The sequence below is a fragment of the Cynara cardunculus genome, assembly GCF_001531365.2.
Source record: "Cynara cardunculus var. scolymus isolate 2C chromosome LG 14, CcrdV1, whole genome shotgun sequence".
NCBI classification, from domain to species: Eukaryota; Viridiplantae; Streptophyta; class Magnoliopsida; order Asterales; family Asteraceae; genus Cynara; species Cynara cardunculus.
Window position 1 is genome coordinate 10,121,538 of NC_037541.1, and position 22,745 is coordinate 10,144,282.

Below are 22,745 nucleotides of genomic sequence, written 5' to 3' on the forward strand. Positions count from 1 at the left end.
TACGTTGAACATTGTAATGTAGGCATGCAACCATGTGGGCGTAGTTCCAATCCATTTGTTGTCCATCATGATTTGCACTACGATGCCTACATACTTGAACTATTTGTTTGTAGTATATGATAGTATGATACTTGAAGCTATGATGTGCTAGGAGCAAGCTTAGCTTACGATGATATTCTATTTCCTTGGTATATTCTCAAATTTAAACATTTGGACTTCGAAAGTTTGTCTTTTAACATTACGCACCAATGACATTTTTTAGATAGATGTAACAACTATGAGTGAAAGAATTTGTGCCTTTTTATGTTGAATTTGATTGTTCCGTTTTTGTTTAATCTAGAACTTGAACAAATAACGTTATGTTAAATCATAAAGAGGGTTATCAAACAGTCATATTTATTCGGCGTTTATACATAGGGTTAAAATGGTATTTTTTGTCATAAAGATTGTTCATCATGAACACTTACCGAACATTCATTTTTCATTCTGCACTACATCATACAGGGCCTCTTAATCATTTTATCCACTTACTCATTTTGCACCGGATCATTCCGCATCTGCCAAACGGCCCCTAAGTTTAGCATATAGGGTAAACCAACCATTTTCTTTCATCTCTTCCACTAAAAGGGTAATCCGACAGGGCACAGGGGTTGTCACTGCCTAGTTAGGAGAATTTGTGTCATTTTGCATTATAACCTGATACAGGGTTTTCAAAATACAATTCTCAATTAAAAAGATCAAGAATTCATGCTGGCAGTATCCCAAACAGAAGAACACAGGGTCTTTTTACTTATATGAACTGGCAGTGTGATGTTCCTCTTTCTTTTACTAGTTCCTCAGTGATTATGCAAAAAATTGCAGGGCACCATCCAGAGGCTTAGAATTCTGTACCAGTGCTGAAAGATTTGTATTCTTTGTAGAGCAAACAACCATTCTTCCGATGCTCAGGCTTCTATTTGGAGATAGGTAAGACTTGTTATTCTTGTCATCCATCATGATCTTATCTTGTCGTTATTAGTTTTTCAATTTTCTGTCACTCAAATTTTAATCTGAAGCTGGCACTTAACTTGGCTCTTCTAGTTCTTATACATGTTATTTGGTTACAGATTGACATGTGGCGTGCGTGTCAAGCATCGATTATTTACTTTCTGTTATGTGTATAGGTTCTTGTCATGGTGAATCAAAAACCCTGCTTTACCTTCTTTTGTTCTCTTCTTTAGGGTTTAATCTGGCTGGCTGCATATTATTCCTATATTTGGGGAAGATGATCACTTAAAAGTAGATGTGGCAATTTGGTTTTTTTTTTCTAGGGGGGAGGGGACAGGATGGGTAAAGGGTTAAACGGTATTTTTTTAGGTGAGATAATATCGGGTTGGCTTGACCCGTCTACACATTTTTGTCTATACTTTGGATTTCATACAAGTTTAATGTATTAAATATGGTTATAAAAATTATAGTGTTAAAATAATCTGATTGTTTTTGAATAAAATGCTTTAGTAGGTTGTAAGCATTTAATACACTACGTGTGACTTTCAACCTGTGTGGCTTGTTTCCTTTTTAGCTAATTAGTTTACTTTATCGTTTGACTTGTTAGAGATAAAATATAACCTAATTCTACCCATTTTAGGTAAACGAATTGAATTTGCCGCCTGTACTTTAGAGTACTTGCCCTTGTCTGCATGATCCTATTACCTAATCTCCATGTTTGGATGGTGCTGTTGTATCAAATGGTCACTTGAAAATTGCAATAAAGTTGTTGTCCCATTTCATTTGAATTTAGGGTCCTGGGTCATAAAGAATGCTCTCTTTCTTGTGATCCACTGGTATTGTCCCTCGTACCCAAGATAAGAAAAGGGTTGCATAACCTTATTACTGTTCTGCATGGCCTCTTGGCTTTTACTGACATTCATGAATTCTATTTATTTTTGTGGAATAGCTGCTAGGAGAAGAAAGAGGGAATATGTGTAGAACAATTGTTGTCTTCCTTTCTTTTTGTGGAAGCAGTACTCACTAGTATCTAGTACATAGCCCTAGTTCTTACTTCGTAGATGGATGAGGTCACATCATTCTTTTGGCCAAAAAAGCTATAGAGGTATCAATGATAAAGCCTTTGATACCATGTCCCATGATGTACTCCCATCAGAAAGCATGAACTAAGAAGCGAGTGAAGGAACTTCATTGCATAACTTCAATTCTGTCATATAACTAGTGTCACTATCATTGTTTTTGTTATTTGTACAACTCCTATTATGTCTGCATAGTTTTGTATAAAATTGCTGCAGATTAATGTTGTTGGCTGACTAGATTATTGTGTTTTCTCTTCTAGATTACTGCCAAACTTCAAAAGGAACTACTTTCCAGCACTTCTTCAGTCCGATCGGTGTCTTCATACATTATATTCCTCTTTTGCAGATGATACCCAAACTTCATTAAATTACAGTGGGATCGATAACAGGGAGATTGATGTTGACCTCTTATTTGACTCATGCACAAATTCCCAGCTTGCCAAACGCCTTCACACCTTACTTATTGTGTTGGGTAAGGTCCAAAGTCTATTCATTTCCACAAGGCTTATCAACCTTCATGCCAATCTTGGTAATATCTCTTTATGTCAACAAACTTTTGATCAAATCCCTATAAAAGATGTTTACACCTGGAATTCTATGATATCTGCATATGTCCGCAACGGCATTCCTAGTGATGCTGTGAATTGTTTATATAAAATGTCGAGGTATGAAGTTAAGCCTGATTTCTATACTTTCCCCCCTGTGTTAAAAGCATGTCGTAATTTAAATGATGGGAAGAGGATACACTCCTGGATATCCAAAGCAGGGTTGGAATGGGATGTCTTTGTTGCTGCTTCTTTGGTGCATATGTACTGCCGCTTTGGTTTGTTTGATGCTGCTTACCAAATATTTAGGAATATGCCCTTTCGAGATATGGCTTGCTGGAATGCTATAATATCTGGGTTTTGTCAGAATGGGAAGGGTGAAAAGGCATTGGAGGTCTTGGATGAGATGAAATTTGAAGGGATTAAAATGGATTCTGTTACTGTATCCACCATTCTTCCTGTTTGTGCACAAATGGATGACATGGTGCAAGGAAGATTGACACATTTGTATGTCATAAAGCATGGACTGGAATCTGATTTATTTGTTGGCAATGCCTTCGTAAATTTCTATGCAAAATTTGGTGAACTTGAACATGCTCAGAAGATCTTCGATAATTTGGTGACAAGAGATTTGGTATCATGGAATTCAATAATTGCTGCTTATGAGCAGAATGGTAATCCTGATTGTGCACTTAACCTTTTTCATGAGTTGCAAATAAATGGATTTAAGCCTGATTTGCTGACACTAGTAAGCGTTGCTTCCAGTATTGCTCAATCAAGGGACTCTCAAAGCAGCAGATGTGTCCATGGTTTCATCCTAAGGAGATGTTGGTTTGTAAAAGATGTCATAATTGGAAATGCGGTGGTGGACATGTATGCAAAACTGGGAGATATGGACTCTGCTATCAAACTCTTTGGAAGTATCTGCTTTAAAGATGTAGTTTCTTGGAACACATTGATTACAGGATATGGACAAAATGGCCTTGCATGTGAAGCCATTGAAGTTTACCGTATGATGGTAAAGACTGAAGGCATAATGCCGAACCAAGGAACTTGGGCGAGCATTATACCGGCTTATGCTCACATAGGAGCCCTAAAAGAAGGGGCTACAACTCATGGGAGGGTCTTGAAATCAGGCCTGCTTTCGGATGTCTTCATTGGAACCTGTTTAATCGACCTTTATGGAAAATGTGGAGAAGTGGAAGATGCATTATCTTTATTCTATCAAGTACCTAGAAAAAGTTCAGTTCCCTGGAATGCTGTGATATCTTGTCTTGGCATTCATGGACATGGAGATAAGTCTCTGCAACTATTTAGGCATATGCTTGATGAAGGGGTTCAGCCAGACACTATAACTTTCATTTCCTTATTATCAGCATGCAGCCATTCAGGTTTAGTTGAGCAGGGTGAGCGGTTCTTTAACTTGATGCAACATGATTACGGGATCAAACCTAGCTTGAAGCACTATGGCTGCTTGGTTGATTTGCTTGGTAGGGCTGGCCAATTAGAAAAGGCTTATAATTTTATAAAAAGTATGCCTTTGCAACCCGATGCTTCAGTTTGGGGTGCTCTTCTTGGTGCTTGTAGGATTTATGGAAATGCGGAGTTGGGTAAAGTGGCTTCAGATCGCTTGTTAGAAGTTGATCCGGATAATGTTGGATACTATGTTTTGTTGTCCAATATATACGCAAATGCTGGAAAGTGGGAGGGTGTGAATAGAGTAAGATCGTTAGCTAATAGCAAGGGATTAAAGAAGACTCCTGGATGGAGCTCCATTGAACTAAACAATAAGATGGAGGTTTTTTACACGGGGAACCAATCCCATCCCCAATGTGATCTAATATACGAAGAGTTGGAAAATTTAACAGCCAAAATGACGATTCTTGGTTATATTCCAGATTATAGCTTTGTGTTGCAAGATGTTGAGGAGGATGAAAAACAACATATCCTTACAAGTCATAGTGAGAGATTGGCAATTGCATTTGGAATCATTAACACTCCTTCTAAGACCCCTATTCGGATCTTCAAGAACTTGCGGGTTTGTGGGGATTGTCACAATGCCACCAAGTTCATATCCAAGATTACTGAGAGGGAGATCATCGTGAGGGACTCTAATCGTTTTCATAATTTCAAGGATGGTGTATGTTCTTGTGGTGATTATTGGTAATATTTAAGTTCAATCCACCAAAAACAGACAAAATCCAGTTTGGAATCTCTCAGATAATGCATCAATCATCAGGTTTGAGATTTCCAACTTCAGGCTTATAGATTTTGGCGGCCTCTACTCTTGCACATACATGTTTTTTCTCTCTTTCACACACTTTTCATAAGCCGGAGTCTTCATAGTATGAAACAGAATCTTTGAGGTATAAGTCAGGTTTGCATTGACCCCACCTTCTAGTGTGTTGGTGGGATATACCGGCAACATATGTTTTTTATTATATGCATTTTGTTTTTGGTAAATTTTATTTGATGATTCACTTTCATATATTTGTATTTGATGCTTAGTTGAAATTAAAATTAAAAAAGCCTTGAACTGCAATTCTCTTAATGCGTCACCGTCAAACACATGCTTAATAACGTTTTTCATCTTCTGGGTTTAGATGCAAATCTGCTTATTACTAGTCAATATTTTATGACTTCTTTTTCCTTATATGAAAACTTGTGACTGGGTTTAAATCGAGCTTTTATTTGGCTTTATAAGCAGTAATATTTGGTCTTGAACTTGCTAAACTGCCCTTTTCCTTCATTTGTACGTAATATGCCTAGTATCTATATATATATTGGGGATTTGTGTTGTTTGATGATGGGTATTATAATCTTTGCGCTAAATGTTCACTTCTGCTGTCATAGTGGTTGATTTCAGGATGAGGTCCTAGCTGTTCCTTGCTTATTATGTTGTTTACATCGAATGTTTGCATATGCTAAATAATTAAACAAGAAGGGGCCGTTTACTTACCAGGTAAGCATTACCGGGAAGAGTCATCATCCTTGATTATTTTACCGGGTAAGATTCTTGGCCATCAAATGGCATAATAAGATTATTAAGCATTTCTTACCCAGTAAAGTTGACCGTGTAAGAGTCAACACCTTGGGTAAGATTTTCAGTTCTTACCATGCTTGCCAGTAAGGTAATTGACCGGACAAGCGTTTAGTAAACTATTCCTAAGTGTAAAGATTTTTTAGAAAGAGCTGATGTTTCAATTGATTTGAAAACGTTTTTGCTTTAAATCATGTTATCGGCTCTTGTGAAAAATCTTTCTCTTTAATGAATTGGTTTAATGCATTCTTTGTGTAATACAAATCACCTGTCATCAAACTCTACATCCCCTTCTTATCCATCCATCAATTTTTGAAAAATTCACTTTATTGAAGAATGAAAATAAAAGGCTGAATTAATATATATATACACACACACACACACTATATTTTAATGCACCTTAAACGATTATTTGTTGAACTTTAAGAGGTACATGCTTTATGTACAAGCTTGAAAGCATCATTAACCTAAACTCTCTTCCACACCCCTGAATCATCTCCCACCACGTTCCTCCCAAAACACATTCCACTTCCCACACCTTGCGATGATATTCAAGCACCCCAATCCCCGTTTCTAATTGGTGCATTCTCTCCCTCAATTAATCGGTCACCGCCAAATCCACCACTGAAATCTCCTCGGCTCACAGGAACTAGAAGTCTAGAGGTTTTGGTTGGGTGCGGAAGATAAGAAAATTACAGTTTTTGGAATGTCGTGGGCGATGTTAGCGGTTGTTCCTTATTCATTCGTTGCCGTTGAACTGGTGACGCAACAATGAAGGCAGAGCCAAGTCTCAACAAGAAGCCAGAGGAAGAACAAGACCGCTTGTTTTGGAGCTAGGAAAAGGGAGCCTCTTTGGCAGTGCATAAAGAATTGTTTTATGTGCTGTAAGCTGGATAAGGGACCCAACTTCCCCTTCCCTGAAGAAATATTTGATGATCTCTTTTGATATTCAGGTACTTCCATTTCTGTTTTTGCACCAATTTCTTAACCTTAACAACTATTACTATTTATGGGGGGGAATATGGTGTCCAAATCATGCCCAGTTTCTTCATTCACACATTTTTTAATGTTATTTGTGTTTTCATTAAGGCCAGTGAGGTTGTTCTTGATACTGTTAGCGCTATGCAAGAAAAATATATACATTTTGATTTTGGGCAAAAAATTTAAATCATTTTCAACTCAAGTTGGTATTGGCTTTTCTCAAGTAACCATACCAGATTTGATCTCTTTAATTGCTATCAACTTCAATGTAGTTGTCAATTTATGGATTTTCTTTTATAAATTAAACTTAAAAATTAATGGGGTTGAAGTCAAAAGTGAAATGATTACTTTGTAGGGTTTATATCTAACATGTGAATTACGATTTTTCGTTCAGCTATATAAATCTTCGGTGGGTTCTGATGGGTGGTGCATACACTTTGAGAAAAGCACAAGAACATGCTCCATATACGTTCTTTAGCATTTTCTCCATGATCTTATATGACTATTAGGTTTCGATACTATTAAGGACTAAAATAAATATCGTATTATTTTTCCTTTATTCCAGGTGTATGGCTGTGATACAGTGATGGTTTGTTAGGTTGTTTTGCGTTTGTCTATTGGCTTTTATGTTATGTGTCCCCCTTTTGAGTGGGTAGTATAGAGCAATAACAAGATTTCATTCCTCTCCAAATTTTTTGCCCTAATATTTCTGTGCATTGAGTTTGAGATTATCTGAATCATTTTGGTAGAGCATCCCAATGCAACATGATATAAGATCTTCTTCCAAAATGGGGAATGCACGTTATTGTACTCCTCATTCCCTGATCTTGTGTCTCTATATTTCTGCGTACATACCCTCTGATGAGTACTAAAATCACATACCAAGATATGATGAACCCTCTATTTCTTCATACCTCTGGTAAAGCAAACTCTATTTTAAGTTGATAAGCTTCAAGGATCCTCAGATTACAGAGCATCGCAGATCCATGGAGATCAACCTGCCTTCAGAAAGAAATTGGGTTTTGTTAAAGGTGCAATTCCTATCTCCTCTCCAGAAATGTGGAAAACATGTAATAATATGGTAATTGCTTGGATTACTAATGATGTTCCCCCCATTATCAAGAAATTAATCATGTATATGACATTTTCCAAAAAGATTTGGATGAACTTGGAGAAATGATTTTGTTTAACAAACGGGGATGAACTTTGTTTAACAAATGGGTCTAGAAAATACAAATTATGCAAGAATTTGTATGAGGTAAAACAAAACTCAATGCCTGTGAATGAGTATTATATGCTAATGAAAGCCCTGGGAGGAATTAGACTGCATAAACATGCTTGCTTCCTATTGTTTCTAACCCAACTGCAGATGTGGAAAAACTAATTGTGGTCATAACCTTCAAAAAGAGGAATCTAGACTATTCCACTTTCTAAATGGTCCGGATGAATCCTTCAATTCTAGAGGAGTTAATTGTTGATACAGTTGAAACTGCTTGTGCTGCCCTTGAAGAAGAAGTAGCACAAAGGGTTGTGTTAAATCTGTCTAAACCAGACAATGACCTGTTAGCCATGTACAACAAGACTCTCCCAGATAAACTATTGATATGTACTGCATGTGGGGGGAAAGGACACAATGGAGAAAGTGTTGGACAGTTTTTGTTTATCCAAAATGGCACTCCAAGCATAATAAAAACAATGTTCCCAAACTCAGGTCTCAATCTACATCGTCTGCCATACAATGGTCTAATTCCTCAAGAATGGCAGCTTCGGTTCAGGTTAATGCACCTAAGAATGACAACTTTGGTTTGTTGTTCATCCCTCAACAACTTGAACATTTGGCCAAGTTGGTGCCTCAACTGCAAATGTGCAATGCTAAAGGTTCAGAAACTGATGAAGAACTTGATAGCCACCTCTCTGGCATGATATCATGTAATTGTCCATGACAAGTGATCTGAGTGGATCATAGACTCTGGAGCTTTAGATCATATGACTCCTTATATGCGCAACTTGAATCAGCCCATGCTGTCTCTCATTCCACTAAAATAACTCTTCCCACAGGAGATGCTGCAATCATATCCCACACTGGTCAAGTAGTTTTGCCTTCTGGTTTGACTTTGAAAAATGTCTGATATGTCCCACATTTCAAACATAATCTCCTCTCAGTGCAAAAGATAATCAAGGATAATCAATGTGAAGTTCAATTCTTCTCTACACAGTGTCACCAAGCAACTCAGAGGCGTGGGTCAAGCAAAAAATGGGTTGTACTATCTGTTCAATGAACCCTTTCTCAATTCCACATGCCTTGCAACAAACTCAACCACATCAGAGTCTGTAATACACTCATCTGATATCTTTAATCCTCTGGATTTATGGCATGACAGGTTGGGTCATGCATCAATGTCCAAACTCAGATATATTCCTTGTGTTCAGGCCTACACTCACGCTCATTCCAAGGTATGTCTTACATGTCATATGTCTAAGTTCACTAAGCTGCCGTTTTCCCTAGTAAATCCTATGCGTTGGAATCATTTGAACTTTTGCACATTGATGTTTGGTAATCCTACAAAGGGTCTTACAAGGGTAAATTTTTTCACAATTGTTGATGATCATACGAGAAACACATGGCTTGATGCAATTCTAATCTGATTCTCTAACCAATCTGGAAACCTTTCTGGGTTATTCTAGACTCATTTCAGGAAGCACATCAAATTTATCAGATTAGACAATGCGTTGGAATTTGATGATACCAATTGCAAGCAATTTTTTGCTAAACATGGCATCGAACATCATGTGTCAATAGACCACAACAAAATGTGAGGGCAGAAAGAGAACACAGACATATTCTTGAAATTGCCAGGGCGTTAAGATTTCAAGCCGGTCTTCCTCTTTCTTACTGGGGTGACTATGTGATGGCAGCTGCTCATATAATCAATAGACTTCCTACCTCGGTATGAGGTACTCTTTTAATCCCCACCCACCTATGATCATCTCAACTCTTCTTCAACTCGGATATCATCAGTCTAGTCTGTTTGTTAATCATATTGGTGACACTATTACATTGGTCCTTATCTATGTGGATGATTTGCTGATCAGTGGCAATAACATGGCCACTATCAATACCCTCAAGCAAATGCTTGCTAAAGTTTTTCATATGAATGATCTTGGTACTTTGCAGTATTTTTTAGGTCTGGAAGTTGACATAACTCCTGCTATCTTTATTTCCCAGAAAAAGTACACTCTGAATATTCTTAAAGCATATGGTATGATGCATGTCAAACCTCTTCAATTTTCAATGGATACCCATCTGAAGCTTACACCAAAGAAAGGGGATCTTCTTTCTGATCCTACAACGTATCAAAGGCTCTTGGGTAAATTAATTTATTGGACAATTACAAGGCCAGGCATTACCTTTACTGTTTGTTTGTTGTCTCAGTACATGCATCAACCAACCATTATTCATCTTCAAGCTGCTAAACGACTATTGAGATATCTGGTTGGCACCATTTCTCAAGGCATTCTTCTTGCTTCTGATTCTACAATGACCGGGCTAGTTGTCCTATGACCCGGAGATCTACATTGGCTACTGCATTTTTCTTGGACAATCCCCCGTCTCTTGGAAGACAAAAAAACAACCTGGGGTTGCAAGATCATCAGCAGAGGCTGAATACAAAGCCATGGCGCTCTCACAACCTGTGAAGTCACTTGGCTTTCTGTTCTTCTCAAAGATCTTGGCCTCAAACATCTTCCTCCTACAGTGCTCAAATGTGACAACAAGGCTGCCTTGGCTATTGCCGCTAATCCCGTCCCACATAAGAGAACCAAACATGTGGAAATTGACTGTCACTATGTTCGAGATCAACTCAAGACTGGTACCTGATAACGCCATTTTCAGCGTTATTCTGATACCTTTTTCCGGGTAGAATTGTCTGTGTTCCAAGCAAACAAAACTTTTTTCTGACGATTTAATGTGAGTCTGTTAAGGAATTGATCTCTCAAGAGAGACAAAAGAATTCTGGGATTTGGAGCCTAAAGTTAAGATTTTACATTACGGATGAGTAGAGGAGGCTAACAATATTTTACAGAGAGAAATCAAAGCCAGAATCGGAAGAATTAGAGCAAAAACAGTGGCGACGGTAAGTTTCCATGCGAGTTGGGTCACCTTGTGTTCTTGGGTGACTATTCCCGTTGCGACAGTCCCTGGTCGCGTTTGGGTAAGGTTTGGAACTATTCAACATTTTATCCTAAAACCTGCAGTTGGGGGTGATTTTCCAGACCTTTCTTGGTGGAGTTGGGCAGGGATTGAAGATACATAAACGCTTTGGAAGTAAAGATTAATAAAGATTCAACCAGTGTTCGTGGGTATTGAGCTTCACGAAGGGAGTTTTACATTTATCCAGATTTTGATTGAGAAACCAATTTCTGAAGCTATGACTTCTACTCTTTTGGTTTTGTTTTTAATCACCCCCAACATGAACTAATCTTTTGATGTTGGGGGTTGGATGAATTTTAGAATTTTAGCTATTAAGCATATGAACACTTAGATTGTGGATTTTTATTAAGGTTTTTAATTAAAGAAGCATATGAGTTGTTTTTAATGTTGTTATCCTGATCAACTACCAACTATTCGGAAATAGAATAGTTACAAGAAACAAATAGAGGGAAAAATAAGAGGTTTTGGAACCTTACTCTTGCATCACTTTGTAGACACGAATCAACAAAAGTAAAAAAAATGTTTATCTTGTTTGTGATAAATATTTGTTTCTTCTAATAAGAAATTGATTTGATTTGGTAATTCTCGATTACAAAAATAATACAGTTTCATGGTTATGATCCTTGTTGCATTTCTTCTGTGCAGTAGCTGCATAGATACAATTAAAGCTGTTCATGGCTCTCAATCAAAGGAGTTAGAAAAATTCAAAAATGCTATTAGGAGCTAAGTTACAACATGATAATCTTGGTCTTATTCTTATCATCTTCAAAGTTGTACACTGAATCTAATTTTCTTTCTGTTATGGACTCCTAAAGTTCTCTTGGTACATGAGCCCTAATGGAAACATTGACTGTTGTGACAGGCTGTTGAAGCGCATCAACCTTGTATAGACTGTTCTCTTGATTGCAAATATGAGATTGCCCGGTACCCCTACTCTAGACCATTTTGTGCTTTTTGGAACCTTTCATTTAGGATCTATGAATCCGTTCCAAGATCTGGACCTATGAATGAGGTATATACATATATATATTTGTGGTTAGTGGTTAAGATAAGGTCTGAGTACATCCTACCCCTCTTCGTGTCGTGTGGTTTGGTTTGGTTTATAGATGGATACGTACATGTATATATATATACACACAGTATATTATAAAGCACCGTAAACAGTTAAATGTTGAAAGTTAAGAGGTATAAACCTATGTGCTTAATGTTCAACTGTATAAAGCACCATACAAAAAACTTTTTATTTTGAATCTCTTGATTTTCACCTTAACTTTTGTTTTCTAATTCATCTTTGTGCTCAATAGGGAGAAGACAACATGGTCTACCAATGAAGACTATTTGCTAGAGATGAAGTTCAGTCCCTCCATTGATTATGGCTTCTTCGTCAATTTCCACTAAGAGTATAACTTGCTTCATTGCTTTCCTACCCAAAACTCTAAAACTGATCACAATTTTTTTGGACGTTTATTCAATTACAGGTTAATAAAGGTTGATGGGATTATTTGGCTGATGGAAGAGGATAATACTGGACCGATCAACATTAGTAATCCAAATGAATTTACAATGATTGAACGTGCTGAGACAGTGAAGGAGGTTAGTCTTTTTCTTGGATTCTTTTGAAAATCATCACTAGCATTTGAAAAATATGAAACAATTGAATGAAAATGCAGCTAATTAATCTAAGGATAGAGATTAAGATGGTAGAAAACACACCTCATAATCCAGGTAGAGAAAGCCAGACATCACAAATGCAAATAAACTGCTTGGATGGGAGCCAATGATCAAACTTTTATATTTGAAATCATGTTCCTGTTAACTAATTCTTGGGCTTTAGGCCACAAATAATCATGTAGAACTCCAAGCACACGACATCTTCTTGGGCTATTGTCAGACCTCAACTTTGATATTTGCATCATGTTCCTGTTAACTAATTCTTCAAAATATGTTTCTGCAATATCTTCTGGAAATACGTTGGTCGAATTCTGTTTCACAAACCCTTCAGCAAGCCACAACGCGCAGTAACCTTCTTACTGGATTGTCAAATTCAATACGAAAAAGCACTGAATAAAGCAAACATACCTTCAAGTGGTCGGTCAAGTCGTTATAGCAAAGAGACAATATGTTGATAGAGTTTTTCATGCAAGAAAAGACTTGAGACCAGCTGTTTGGATCCTTCATGGAGAATAGACCTGCAAGCAGGACTATATTCAGGGGTAGACCATTGCAACTCTAAACAGTTGCCTTTTTTGATGTTTCTGAAATTAGAGGCCAACTTTTTTCTTTACCAACCTTCTTTTTGAACCAAGCTGCCATCATCACTTAGAGGCATCATATGATGTGAAACTATGTCCACCTCTGTGGTTTCCATTGTTTGTGTAGATGTGAAGACCACTTTACTTCCATTTTTCACATCTGGGAAGGTTTCTTGTATATCTTTCTAGATATTGCAAGTACTTACACCATCTAAGATGATCAAATATCGCTTATTCTTGAAGTAATCTGAGAGCTTCAACTTCATTGCTTTCTCATCATCCAAATTTGTGACTTTATCTGTCATAATATCTGTTGTTTTGAACAAGGATAGCAGGATGTCTTTTGTGGTATACTCCTCCAACACCGAAACCCAAGCACAGAACTGAAAATGGCACTTGATGTTTCTATTTTTGTAGATCATGCGAGCAAGTGTGGTTTTGCCTATTCCCCCTTGACCAACAATTGAGACAAAATGTTCACTTTTTTTAGTGAGCTGCTTCACCAGAACTTCGACATCTTCTTTCAAACCAAAGTGCCCAGTTCTTCTTTGTAGGAAAAGATCGACATTTTCTGAAAGCGTTCTTTGATACCTATAATCTGCATCTCTTCTTCATTGCATGAGTAGCTGAAGGTCAGTTCCTCCATATAGCTGCCATGGTTTGTTGCTTGCATTTCTGAAGTTGAAGAACAACACTCGATGGTTTTATGATTTCCAACCACAGTTTCTTCATCTTTTTCCTCTTCAGTTTGAATTTCTTCAATATGAATCTTTCTGTAAGGTGTATGGGCTTTTAGCTGCATCATTGGGTTGTGATTTTCTTGATTTTCTGGTGGATCTTCTGCCAAGAATTCAAGTTGTTAAAGAAGAAAATATGGTTGGTTAAGAACCCGCATACCTTTCTCTGGCAGACAACAATGAGAGTGAACTTCTCCAATTCTTTCTTCAATGTTGTAGCAGCATTCAGATACTCTTCTGCTTGCTGGTTGATCTCTTTTGTGGAGATCATCAAGTCTCTCATCGAGTTGAGCAATTTCATGATGTCCTGCACTTCATGGCTTATGTATTTGTTTTGGGTTAGTGATTGCCCGTTCAGCATCTCAGTTAGTTTCTGTAACACCACAGATACAACTGCCATTAGATAACAAACTCTCACTATAATAGCACTAGATGTAAGTAAGGTAGCTATGGAGTTTGATAAGAGGAAAGGAACCTTGATCCCTTTTACATATATATGCAAGTTTCAATCTTTTCTCGGTGCTGACCGACCAATCACCCATTATGATCAATTTGTTTAATGGGTGGTTTCATATTTGGTGATTGATGAAGCAATTCATGTGAAGTTTCAGTAGTACGTACATGTAATTGCACATAAGGTACCAAGAAAGAGATTGTTTCTATATGCCTATGTGTGTGTATACAATATATATATATATATAGGAAACTTACCAGGAGACTTTTTGGTTTCTGTATGATTTATAGAAAACGTTTGAAATAAGAATTAGCATACTTAATAGACATCTATAATTACTTACACTTTTTAATTAATTAAATGATAATTTCACTCTTAATTAGTTAAATGATTTTATCAACTGCAATGCAGCGAATAGACGATATGTTGATAGAGTTTATGGTGTGTAAAGCTTGGCATAGGTAGATAGCTCACACCAGTAGAAAATATAGCAATGCTGTTAGGTCAAACTAACCTTGTCTGTTATTAGGACCACAGTATATACGAAGGTTGCGAAGATCCATTTGAGAGATTGGGAGTTTCAAGTCACATAAACATCTAAGAGAACTCGGCAGTAAGAACAAATCAAGTAACAGGTGTAAATCTTACCTTATTTGTTGATAGAAAGAAAACCAAAAGTCTAGACCTCAAATCATTACAACCTCAAATCATTCTCTTTTTCTTTTCTTATGTGTTCAAAGTGTTCTTTGTGAGTGGGGATAACAAAAATAAACGAAAATGATGAATAATGGTTTTGAAGAGAAGACCAAGGCAAGGAAAGCACAGAGAATGAAAAAGAGATACAAGCGATGAACATAAGAGTAAGAGTAGTTTCAGTTCATATTCAATGGCTGCTATGCCTACGTATTTATTTATAGTCTCTTCATGATTTTTGTTGTTGAATAAGTAGTATTTAAACTTAGATAACAAAATCTCTTCAATGAATCTAGTTTTTTAAACCAACAATTGTTATCCAATGGCATTGGAGCAAGTATTTGCAGAGCAAATCAACAATTATGTTGCTGATCTTGAAGACCGAAAGGTATGTTCTGCGAGTTCGAACACTGATATATTAGCAGAAGCAATCATATGCAACAACAGACTTATTTTTGTGAGCTTGATAAAAAATGTTAAGCCAGTTGCACCAATGCAGTTCGGATGGTACTGTTTTTCTCTATATGCCGTTCGAACCATGTATCCTCACATGGACCCAAGCATTCACAAAGGTGGAACTGCAAATATCTTTATAAAGGTAAATTACTGTATGTCTATTAATGGTTTTTTTATATTGAATTGTTTGTTTGACTTTTGTTACCTTTGATCTGTTCCTAATCAGCCACCTAGCCATAAATGCTTGCCCCTACTGGCCAAGAAGCAAATAAGCGCTCAATAAAGCTAAGCAGTATAAAAAATCTTAAATCATAGTTAGGCATAATAAGGATTAATTAGGTTTACCATAGTAATCTAATCATTATGGTTCCATTCTGGCTGGTAATTTTATTTCTGTTTCATCACTTTCTCATGTAATTTTTGAGTTTTTTTTGGAAACTAATATAGGTTAGATTTGTTTCAGCGACTAAATGTCATCATGCCATTTGGGTTGGTTTCGGCGTGGAACAAGCGAAGAAGAATCAAGTCAGAAGGATCATCTTGATCCATGCAAGTTTCTGCGGTTTCCGCAAGTTCCCACCCAAGATTTCTGCAACTTCTAATGGTGAATACTGAACCTTTTGCGGGGTTTATAGACATGTTGCTAATAGTTTTTGGCTGATGACTTGAGTAGTATGTGTTCTTTAGTAGAGGTTGAGAAGGTTCTAGAAGGTGAGGTTGTAGTTGAACATCAAGTTGGGCATGAAGCTATTGTTGGTAATGGAGGTGAAGCTGCCATTGGACATCAAGAAGGGATAGATGAATAGTCGAATACCTTGTATATGACAAATATATGGAATGTGGATGATCTTCAGTAGATAATACTCTTGATATAGATTAGGAATTACTTTGTAATGGTAAGTGATGCAACTTGTGGTAGGGTTGGATTCACGTGAGATCAAGGGTTTTTCTTGAGATTTGTAAGATCAATTTATGTTCATTGATCAACTTTATAAGTTAATGATCTAATGGTCTAAAGTTGTATGGTGGCAATTTTGTGATTATTGAGAAGTCTCGTGGCAATTTTGTGATTATGAATATTCAGATTGTAGATCTAATTCAAGGGTTAAGAATTAGTCTTACAGGTTTCACGAAAAACCCTTGGTTTCACATGATTCCAAGTCACTTGTGGCATATGGTTCTTTGTTTTGGTATATCTTGTGAAAGGGATGGGTGTAACTTTTGTATGCATGCATTTATGTTTTGTTGCATGAATTTGGTATATTTTGGAATGACTAATGGAAGTGATATATTTCATTTATTTTTATTGGTTTACTGTATTTTGTAACTAATTTATTAGATACATTGAGAGAGAAATTGTATATTCCTTTCCTTTTATAAGCATAAAGATTTATCGTAACACGTGGATTTTAGTGTGTATATTTTTAGGTTTTAAATGTATCTTCAACTTTATAATAAACTTTACTCAGTACTTTGAATTAGTTAGGCTTGGTACTAAATAGTTAAGAAATTTAATTTTCTGGCAGCTTTTCTTTGCGCCAGTAAAGGCTGGCCTTCATGGCAGAAAGTTGGAGCTGAAGGGATGTCCTTTAAATCCGATTTTTCTCCCATTTTTGTCCCACTTCTCATCTCCTAACTCATTTCTCTCTCAATCAAATTTGGTCCGCGCATCTCCATTTCACCCAATCGATTCCTTTAAGAGTTCTGTGAGATCAAGAGCTTGGGTTTATGATTAAAGCTTCAGATCATGTTCATCTTCTCCATTAGTTCTTATACCTACCTCCTAGCTTCTTCATTTGAACTCGATTAGAAGACTTTCAAGTGCAATTATTTTCTCATCTCCAAGCATTCAAGAACTTCTAAACAACAAGATTTCAAGTTATCTTCTTCCTCACCATTTCCACCATTTATTGACCTAGCTTTGAGTTTTCTCTAAAAGGGAATTGTAAGTTCATCTTATTCTAAACCTTTATTCTTGTTAAACCTTATATTTTAACCTCATAGAACATCTCGTTTGATATATCTTCATGATTTGGAGTTTTGACCATTTTTTGGTATTTTGGGTGATTAGAGGATCTGACTAAGGTTTATAATGAATTTGAGTTTGGGGTTTACTTTTGGTACATCTCTAAGCTTTGGTTGTGATCCGGTTAAAGTTTCACGAGGTGGGTGTTGGCGGATCTTAAGCCTTCACCGTTTTGGGAGCTAGAGATGGATTTGGAACCTCGGTTTAACCTATTCAAGTTGCTTTGTGAAAACTATGTACATGCTAAAAATGTCCATTTTGAAGTATTAATATGTTTTACTTGAGATCTATAAATATGTGGGTTATTTGGTGAGTTTTGCATATTTGGTATATTTGATCTTATAAATCTCATGAAATACTGGTATTAGGGATTATTTGACATATTGATAAATAAATCATAAGTCTGGGGTCTTTTGATATCTATTTTATAAATGAAGATTATTTGGTGATAACTGCATTTGTAATGTATTTGGTTTGGAAAATGCATGTTGTTATGTTATGAGACATTTAGAAATATAAATGTATGATTTCAATTGAAAAGTGGTTTGTCCCAACCAAATATGAGTTTTTGAGTTGATCATGCTTTAGAATATGTGTTTGCATAAACATTGTTTAAATACGTTTTTATTGATGACTTTCATGTAATAGTCAATTGAGTTGTTGAGCTTTTGGCTCGGTTTTGACTCAGATGAGTCTTGGGAACATTTGTCCGGTTTATTTGCTCGATGTCAAGCTTTGGATTTATATGCAATTACGACATAATTGTATGATATATTACATGCTTTGGGTGCATTAGTCGTTCAATTAGTGTCGTGTAATTTTAGAATGAGATTGTTGTCTTTGTATTCTTGCTAGAAACTATGGATATAATAGAATATTTGGGGTACAGACTCGAAGAGTTGAACTCGATGACCGTATAATCTATAGCAGAGGACTTGAGGTACAAACTCGAAGAGTTGAACTCGATAACCGTGCAGTCCGTTGGTTGGCTAGCATTTCTAGTAAAAGACTCACCTAGGTTATCAGCGGATGACTCAAACTACAGACCATGGGTGGTTGAACTTGATGACCGTATGATCCCTAGCTCGGGCTCGTTTAACGTTGATTTGTGGTTTATTCATATATTCGCCACACTCAACGGATACGGGTCTCCCCCGTCACCAAACGATGTTATTCTCGGATATAATATTATCCATGTTTTCGACATCGTTTTGAGTATGGAGCGTTTTCATATTTTATGGAATTAGGTATGGAACCTTATTTCCCCTCTTGGAGAATTTATGATCAATAGAGAGTTTATTCATGTTTATTATATCTGGACACTAAACCTTATCGATGTTTTGGACCGAGTGTTGGGTTTTGAATCCATATCAAATGGGTATTTTGATTTATAGTTTTAATCATGAGGATAATGAGTTTTAGAAAAGATATTGCTTTTACGATGAGGGCAATTCATATGAGAAATTATGTTTTAAATAAAAAGTCTTTTCAGTTGTACTATTTTATAATTAAGATGGAAACTGTTTGAACTCACTAGGCGTTAAGTCTAACATTTTTATTTATCAGCATGTGCAACATGGCCTCGTTAGGGGTTTGGTACTAGCGATAATGTGAATAGTCGAGTGCTAGTTAGATGTGCAAGAAAGATCTAGCTAATCGATGATGCCTTCGGCAATTGGAGATAGCGACTGTTATGGGATTTTAGTGACAAGGATTAGCTTGTGTATCATTAAAGTTACATATAGCTTCGCTATTCGACATAATTTTAATATTAATTTATAGAAAAGGATTTACCCTATATTTGATGTATTATCAAAAAAAATTAATTAGTTGTTTTTTCCAAATTTCAGGGTCTTACATTTATTTAATTTGAAAAATATTCCGAGACTTGAAGACTCAGAATATGAAAATCTATTAGGATTTTCTAGATTTGTCTATGATTTTAACGCATTAACCAGTTTTATAAGTCAAAATGATCTATTTAACTGGTTTTAGTCCATGATTTATTTGTTCAAAAGAAATCATCTAAAACTTATTGCTCAAAATCGCATAGTCTGTTTGGTTTTCGTGGACTTTTCCCATTTTGAAGTTCCACATCTACAATCACGTTATACCATTTAGAGAGAGGATCTTCTCTTCCTTTCCAATTCGAGTTCTCTTTTCCAACTGCAATCGAAAGTAAGAAAGATGTTCAGATTTGGTCGTTGCTTCAATGACAAAGATTGGAATTCTGCTAACCATGTGTTCCACTTACTCCAAATTGCACATTCTATTTGCTATTAGTAGATTCTGAGTTTGATTGCTTCATATAAATATCGATTGATGTTTGTTGTGGGCTGATACGCGGTAAAACTATTTTAAATTACAGGCCAAGTTACAAGCCAAGGCAGAAAAGCTTCCGGAGGTTCAATCTGGTGTATGGCAGAAGTTATAAGGATGCTTACACAACTCGAGATTTTGGAGCGTTAAAAACATATGATCAAACTTTTCTGGGATCTTTTTTTTAAATATGGGACTTCAACTAACGATTAAATGTTGTCACATTATTTGTTTATGTTTATTTGAATTTTACATCTTTCTACATTTTAACGGTACATGACTAGTGTGTATAAGAAAACAGTCGAATTACATGCGATTTTACACAATAAACCATGGGTAAAATGAAATGTGATTCACACGATTTTCGCCACGACTTGACGTCGCAGACCATGTCCCCTGCACACCCTTGTGTTAACTGTTAGTGTAAAATCACATGTGATTTTACACGTGATTTAGCCATTTTCGTATTCTTCTATTTGGTTAACGTTCTCATTTAAAACTTCAAATATATATAGGGAAAGTTCAAATGAAAAATCCCAAAATTTTGAGAAGGTGATAAGAGATCTCAACTATTATATGAGATTTTCCAATGGTGAAGATCTAAAGGGAAAAGTATGTAAATATAATAAAATTTATGACTAATTTAAAGAACCCTAAGAACCGGTCCTTTCTCTCGAGCATCGTCTTATATTCAGGGTGTACCATCTTTTCCCAATAATAAGGAATATAATTGTCAAGTAAATCACTACTTTCATTTGAGATATACTACATTAATTCGAGTACCACGAAGCAACAACACTAGGAGGCAACAAACATGAACATTAATAGATCAACATTATAGCTATTGATACATAAAAAAATCTCAGTGTTGTCCTGTAACCATTGCCTACATCGAAAAGCACAGTGTTGTCCCAAGACCCAAGTTGTAATGTAAACTTTGAAGACCTGTTGTCTAGGAGAGGTAATGGAATGTTGGTAAACTTATCATATAAGACCATTGAAGGAATACAACAAAAGCTTTTCTATTAAAAAATAAGCAGAACAACTATTATCATAAGTTGAAATGATGATATTTCAAGAACTTATGGTCCATTCATTTCCATTAGTTGCTATTTAGGTTAAATTTATTAAAGGAATTACTAAAGCATAGAACGATAACAAAAGTAAACTAATAATGATGAATCACAAGGGTGGTGTCTGATTGGTTTGAGCTTGGCTCTAAAGGTCAAAAGTACCATGAGGTCTCAGGTTCAAATCAAAGAGGAATAAAAATCTCCTTGTGGCCACGGAGGTTCAAATGCGGTGACTCCGGGCTATCTGCAAAGCAGGTGGTCGCCCTGGGATTAGTTGGCTTGCATAGCGGGTTGGATATCCAGGTTAATTAAAATAATAATAATGTAGAATCTACAATGCAAGAAATATAAAGACAAACCAAGCATTGATAGTTTTCAGAGTTAATTCCCAAGTTTCTATATTGGAGGAAAGTGAACGGAAAAGGCCTTAGGACTACCTCTTTAGTATGATCAAAGTCTATGATAAAACAGTGCAACCCATATTTACCGGTTACAATAAATGCAACCCAAATTTGTAGTAGTAAACTGACTCCAAATGATCAAGTACTAATGCTAGAGACCCAAATGTTCAATTTGATCGATTTTTGGTAAATCATGTTTTGGACACCACATGGAACCACAGTCTTTATTCCACATTGTAACACAAAACCTTAAACCAAAATCTACAAGTTTTCCTTGAATCATATCCAATATTGTGTACCCACACTCCGGAAAACATAACATTAGGAGCAAAACCACTTACATTGTTCAAAATAATTTCATATCTTTAGAAGGCAACATTGATCAAAAATATAACTACTCATACATCTATTTAGTTACCTCTTGTTGGGACACATATTGAACCACAATTTGACTACCCAGTTGAAATACAAACCCATAAATCAAAACAAATTGGATAAGACAATCATTTAGTAAGAACCAGTTAATATGTTCGAAAATAACTTCATTCTTTAGAGTTAAGTGATGGAGACCCCAATGTTCAATTTGTTTGAATTTTTATAAATATTGTTTTGGTACCACATGGAACCATAGTTTCTGTTACCATAATATAACACAAAATCTTTACGCAAAACCTACAAATTGTTCACGAAAAATATACAATATTAGGTTCCCACACTGTCGAGAACACAACAATACAACCAAGAACAATTAACATTGTTCAAAATAATTTCATATCTTGATAGGGAAATAATATTGTGATACCTGTTGTTTCGATTCAACTTCGATCAAGTTCATCTTCATCCTCATTGTCAACATCGATTGCTTCGTTGGCTTTGTTGGAGAAGGTGAATGCTCTCTTCACTTTAAACATGCAACTCCTTCTACCTCATTCATATTACATTATAGAAATCATAAGCACACTATGGTTCATAGTGAAATCAAGAAGAAGATAACTGAATACCTTCTCCTTCGTTCGCATCCATTGATTCGCTACTGAAGATTTCAACCAAGTCGCTCAAACAGTTCGCATCAATAATTATTTTTTCTTTTATTTTTAGCTATTGATTATTAATTTGTGTGTTTGAAATTGGATCTCACGGTTACCACGAACTAATTAGTTCTTCCTTGAATGGGCCCCTATATATATGTATGTATATAGGGTTGGATTCACGTGAGACCAAAGGTTTTTTCGTGAGACCAAGGGTTTTTCGTGACACCCGTAAGACCAATTTATGTTCATTGGTCAACTTTATAAGCTAATGATCTAATGGTCTAAAGTTGTACGGTGGCAATCTTGTAATTATTGAGAAGTCTAGTGACAATTTTGTGATTATGAATTTTCATATTGTAGATCTAAATCCAATGGTTGAGAATTGGTCTTACGGGTCTCACGAAAAACCCTTGGTCTCGCATGATCCCAAGTCTATATATATATATATATATATATATATA

At 36.0% G+C, this 22,745-nt stretch overlaps 1 protein-coding gene and 1 pseudogene across 7 annotated transcripts; one reads left to right on the forward strand and one right to left on the reverse strand.

Annotated features, from left to right (window-relative positions):
• Nucleotides 1-844: 844 nt before the first annotated feature.
• Nucleotides 845-16,352, forward strand: LOC112526690 (pentatricopeptide repeat-containing protein At4g33990). 7 transcript variants are annotated; one of them, XR_003070627.1, is made up of 8 exons: nucleotides 845-966; nucleotides 2,327-5,618; nucleotides 6,298-6,604; nucleotides 12,147-12,435; nucleotides 15,275-15,366; nucleotides 15,478-15,576; nucleotides 15,898-16,038; nucleotides 16,108-16,352. XR_003070627.1 is itself a non-coding variant. In XM_025137077.1 (2 exons), exons 1-2 carry the CDS (start codon nucleotides 941-943, stop codon nucleotides 4,776-4,778), a joined length of 2,478 nt encoding a protein of 825 aa, XP_024992845.1. In that variant the 5' UTR covers nucleotides 845-940; the 3' UTR covers nucleotides 4,779-5,829. The 7 variants fall into 7 exon arrangements, 1 of the variants encoding a protein (XP_024992845.1); XR_003070626.1 differs by having other exon boundaries at nucleotides 12,147-12,242; nucleotides 12,321-12,435; nucleotides 15,898-16,352; XR_003070625.1 differs by having other exon boundaries at nucleotides 12,147-12,194; nucleotides 12,321-12,435; nucleotides 15,898-16,352.
• On the reverse strand, nucleotides 12,457-14,231 carry LOC112526420 (annotated as a pseudogene).
• Nucleotides 16,353-22,745: the final 6,393 nt, after the last annotated feature.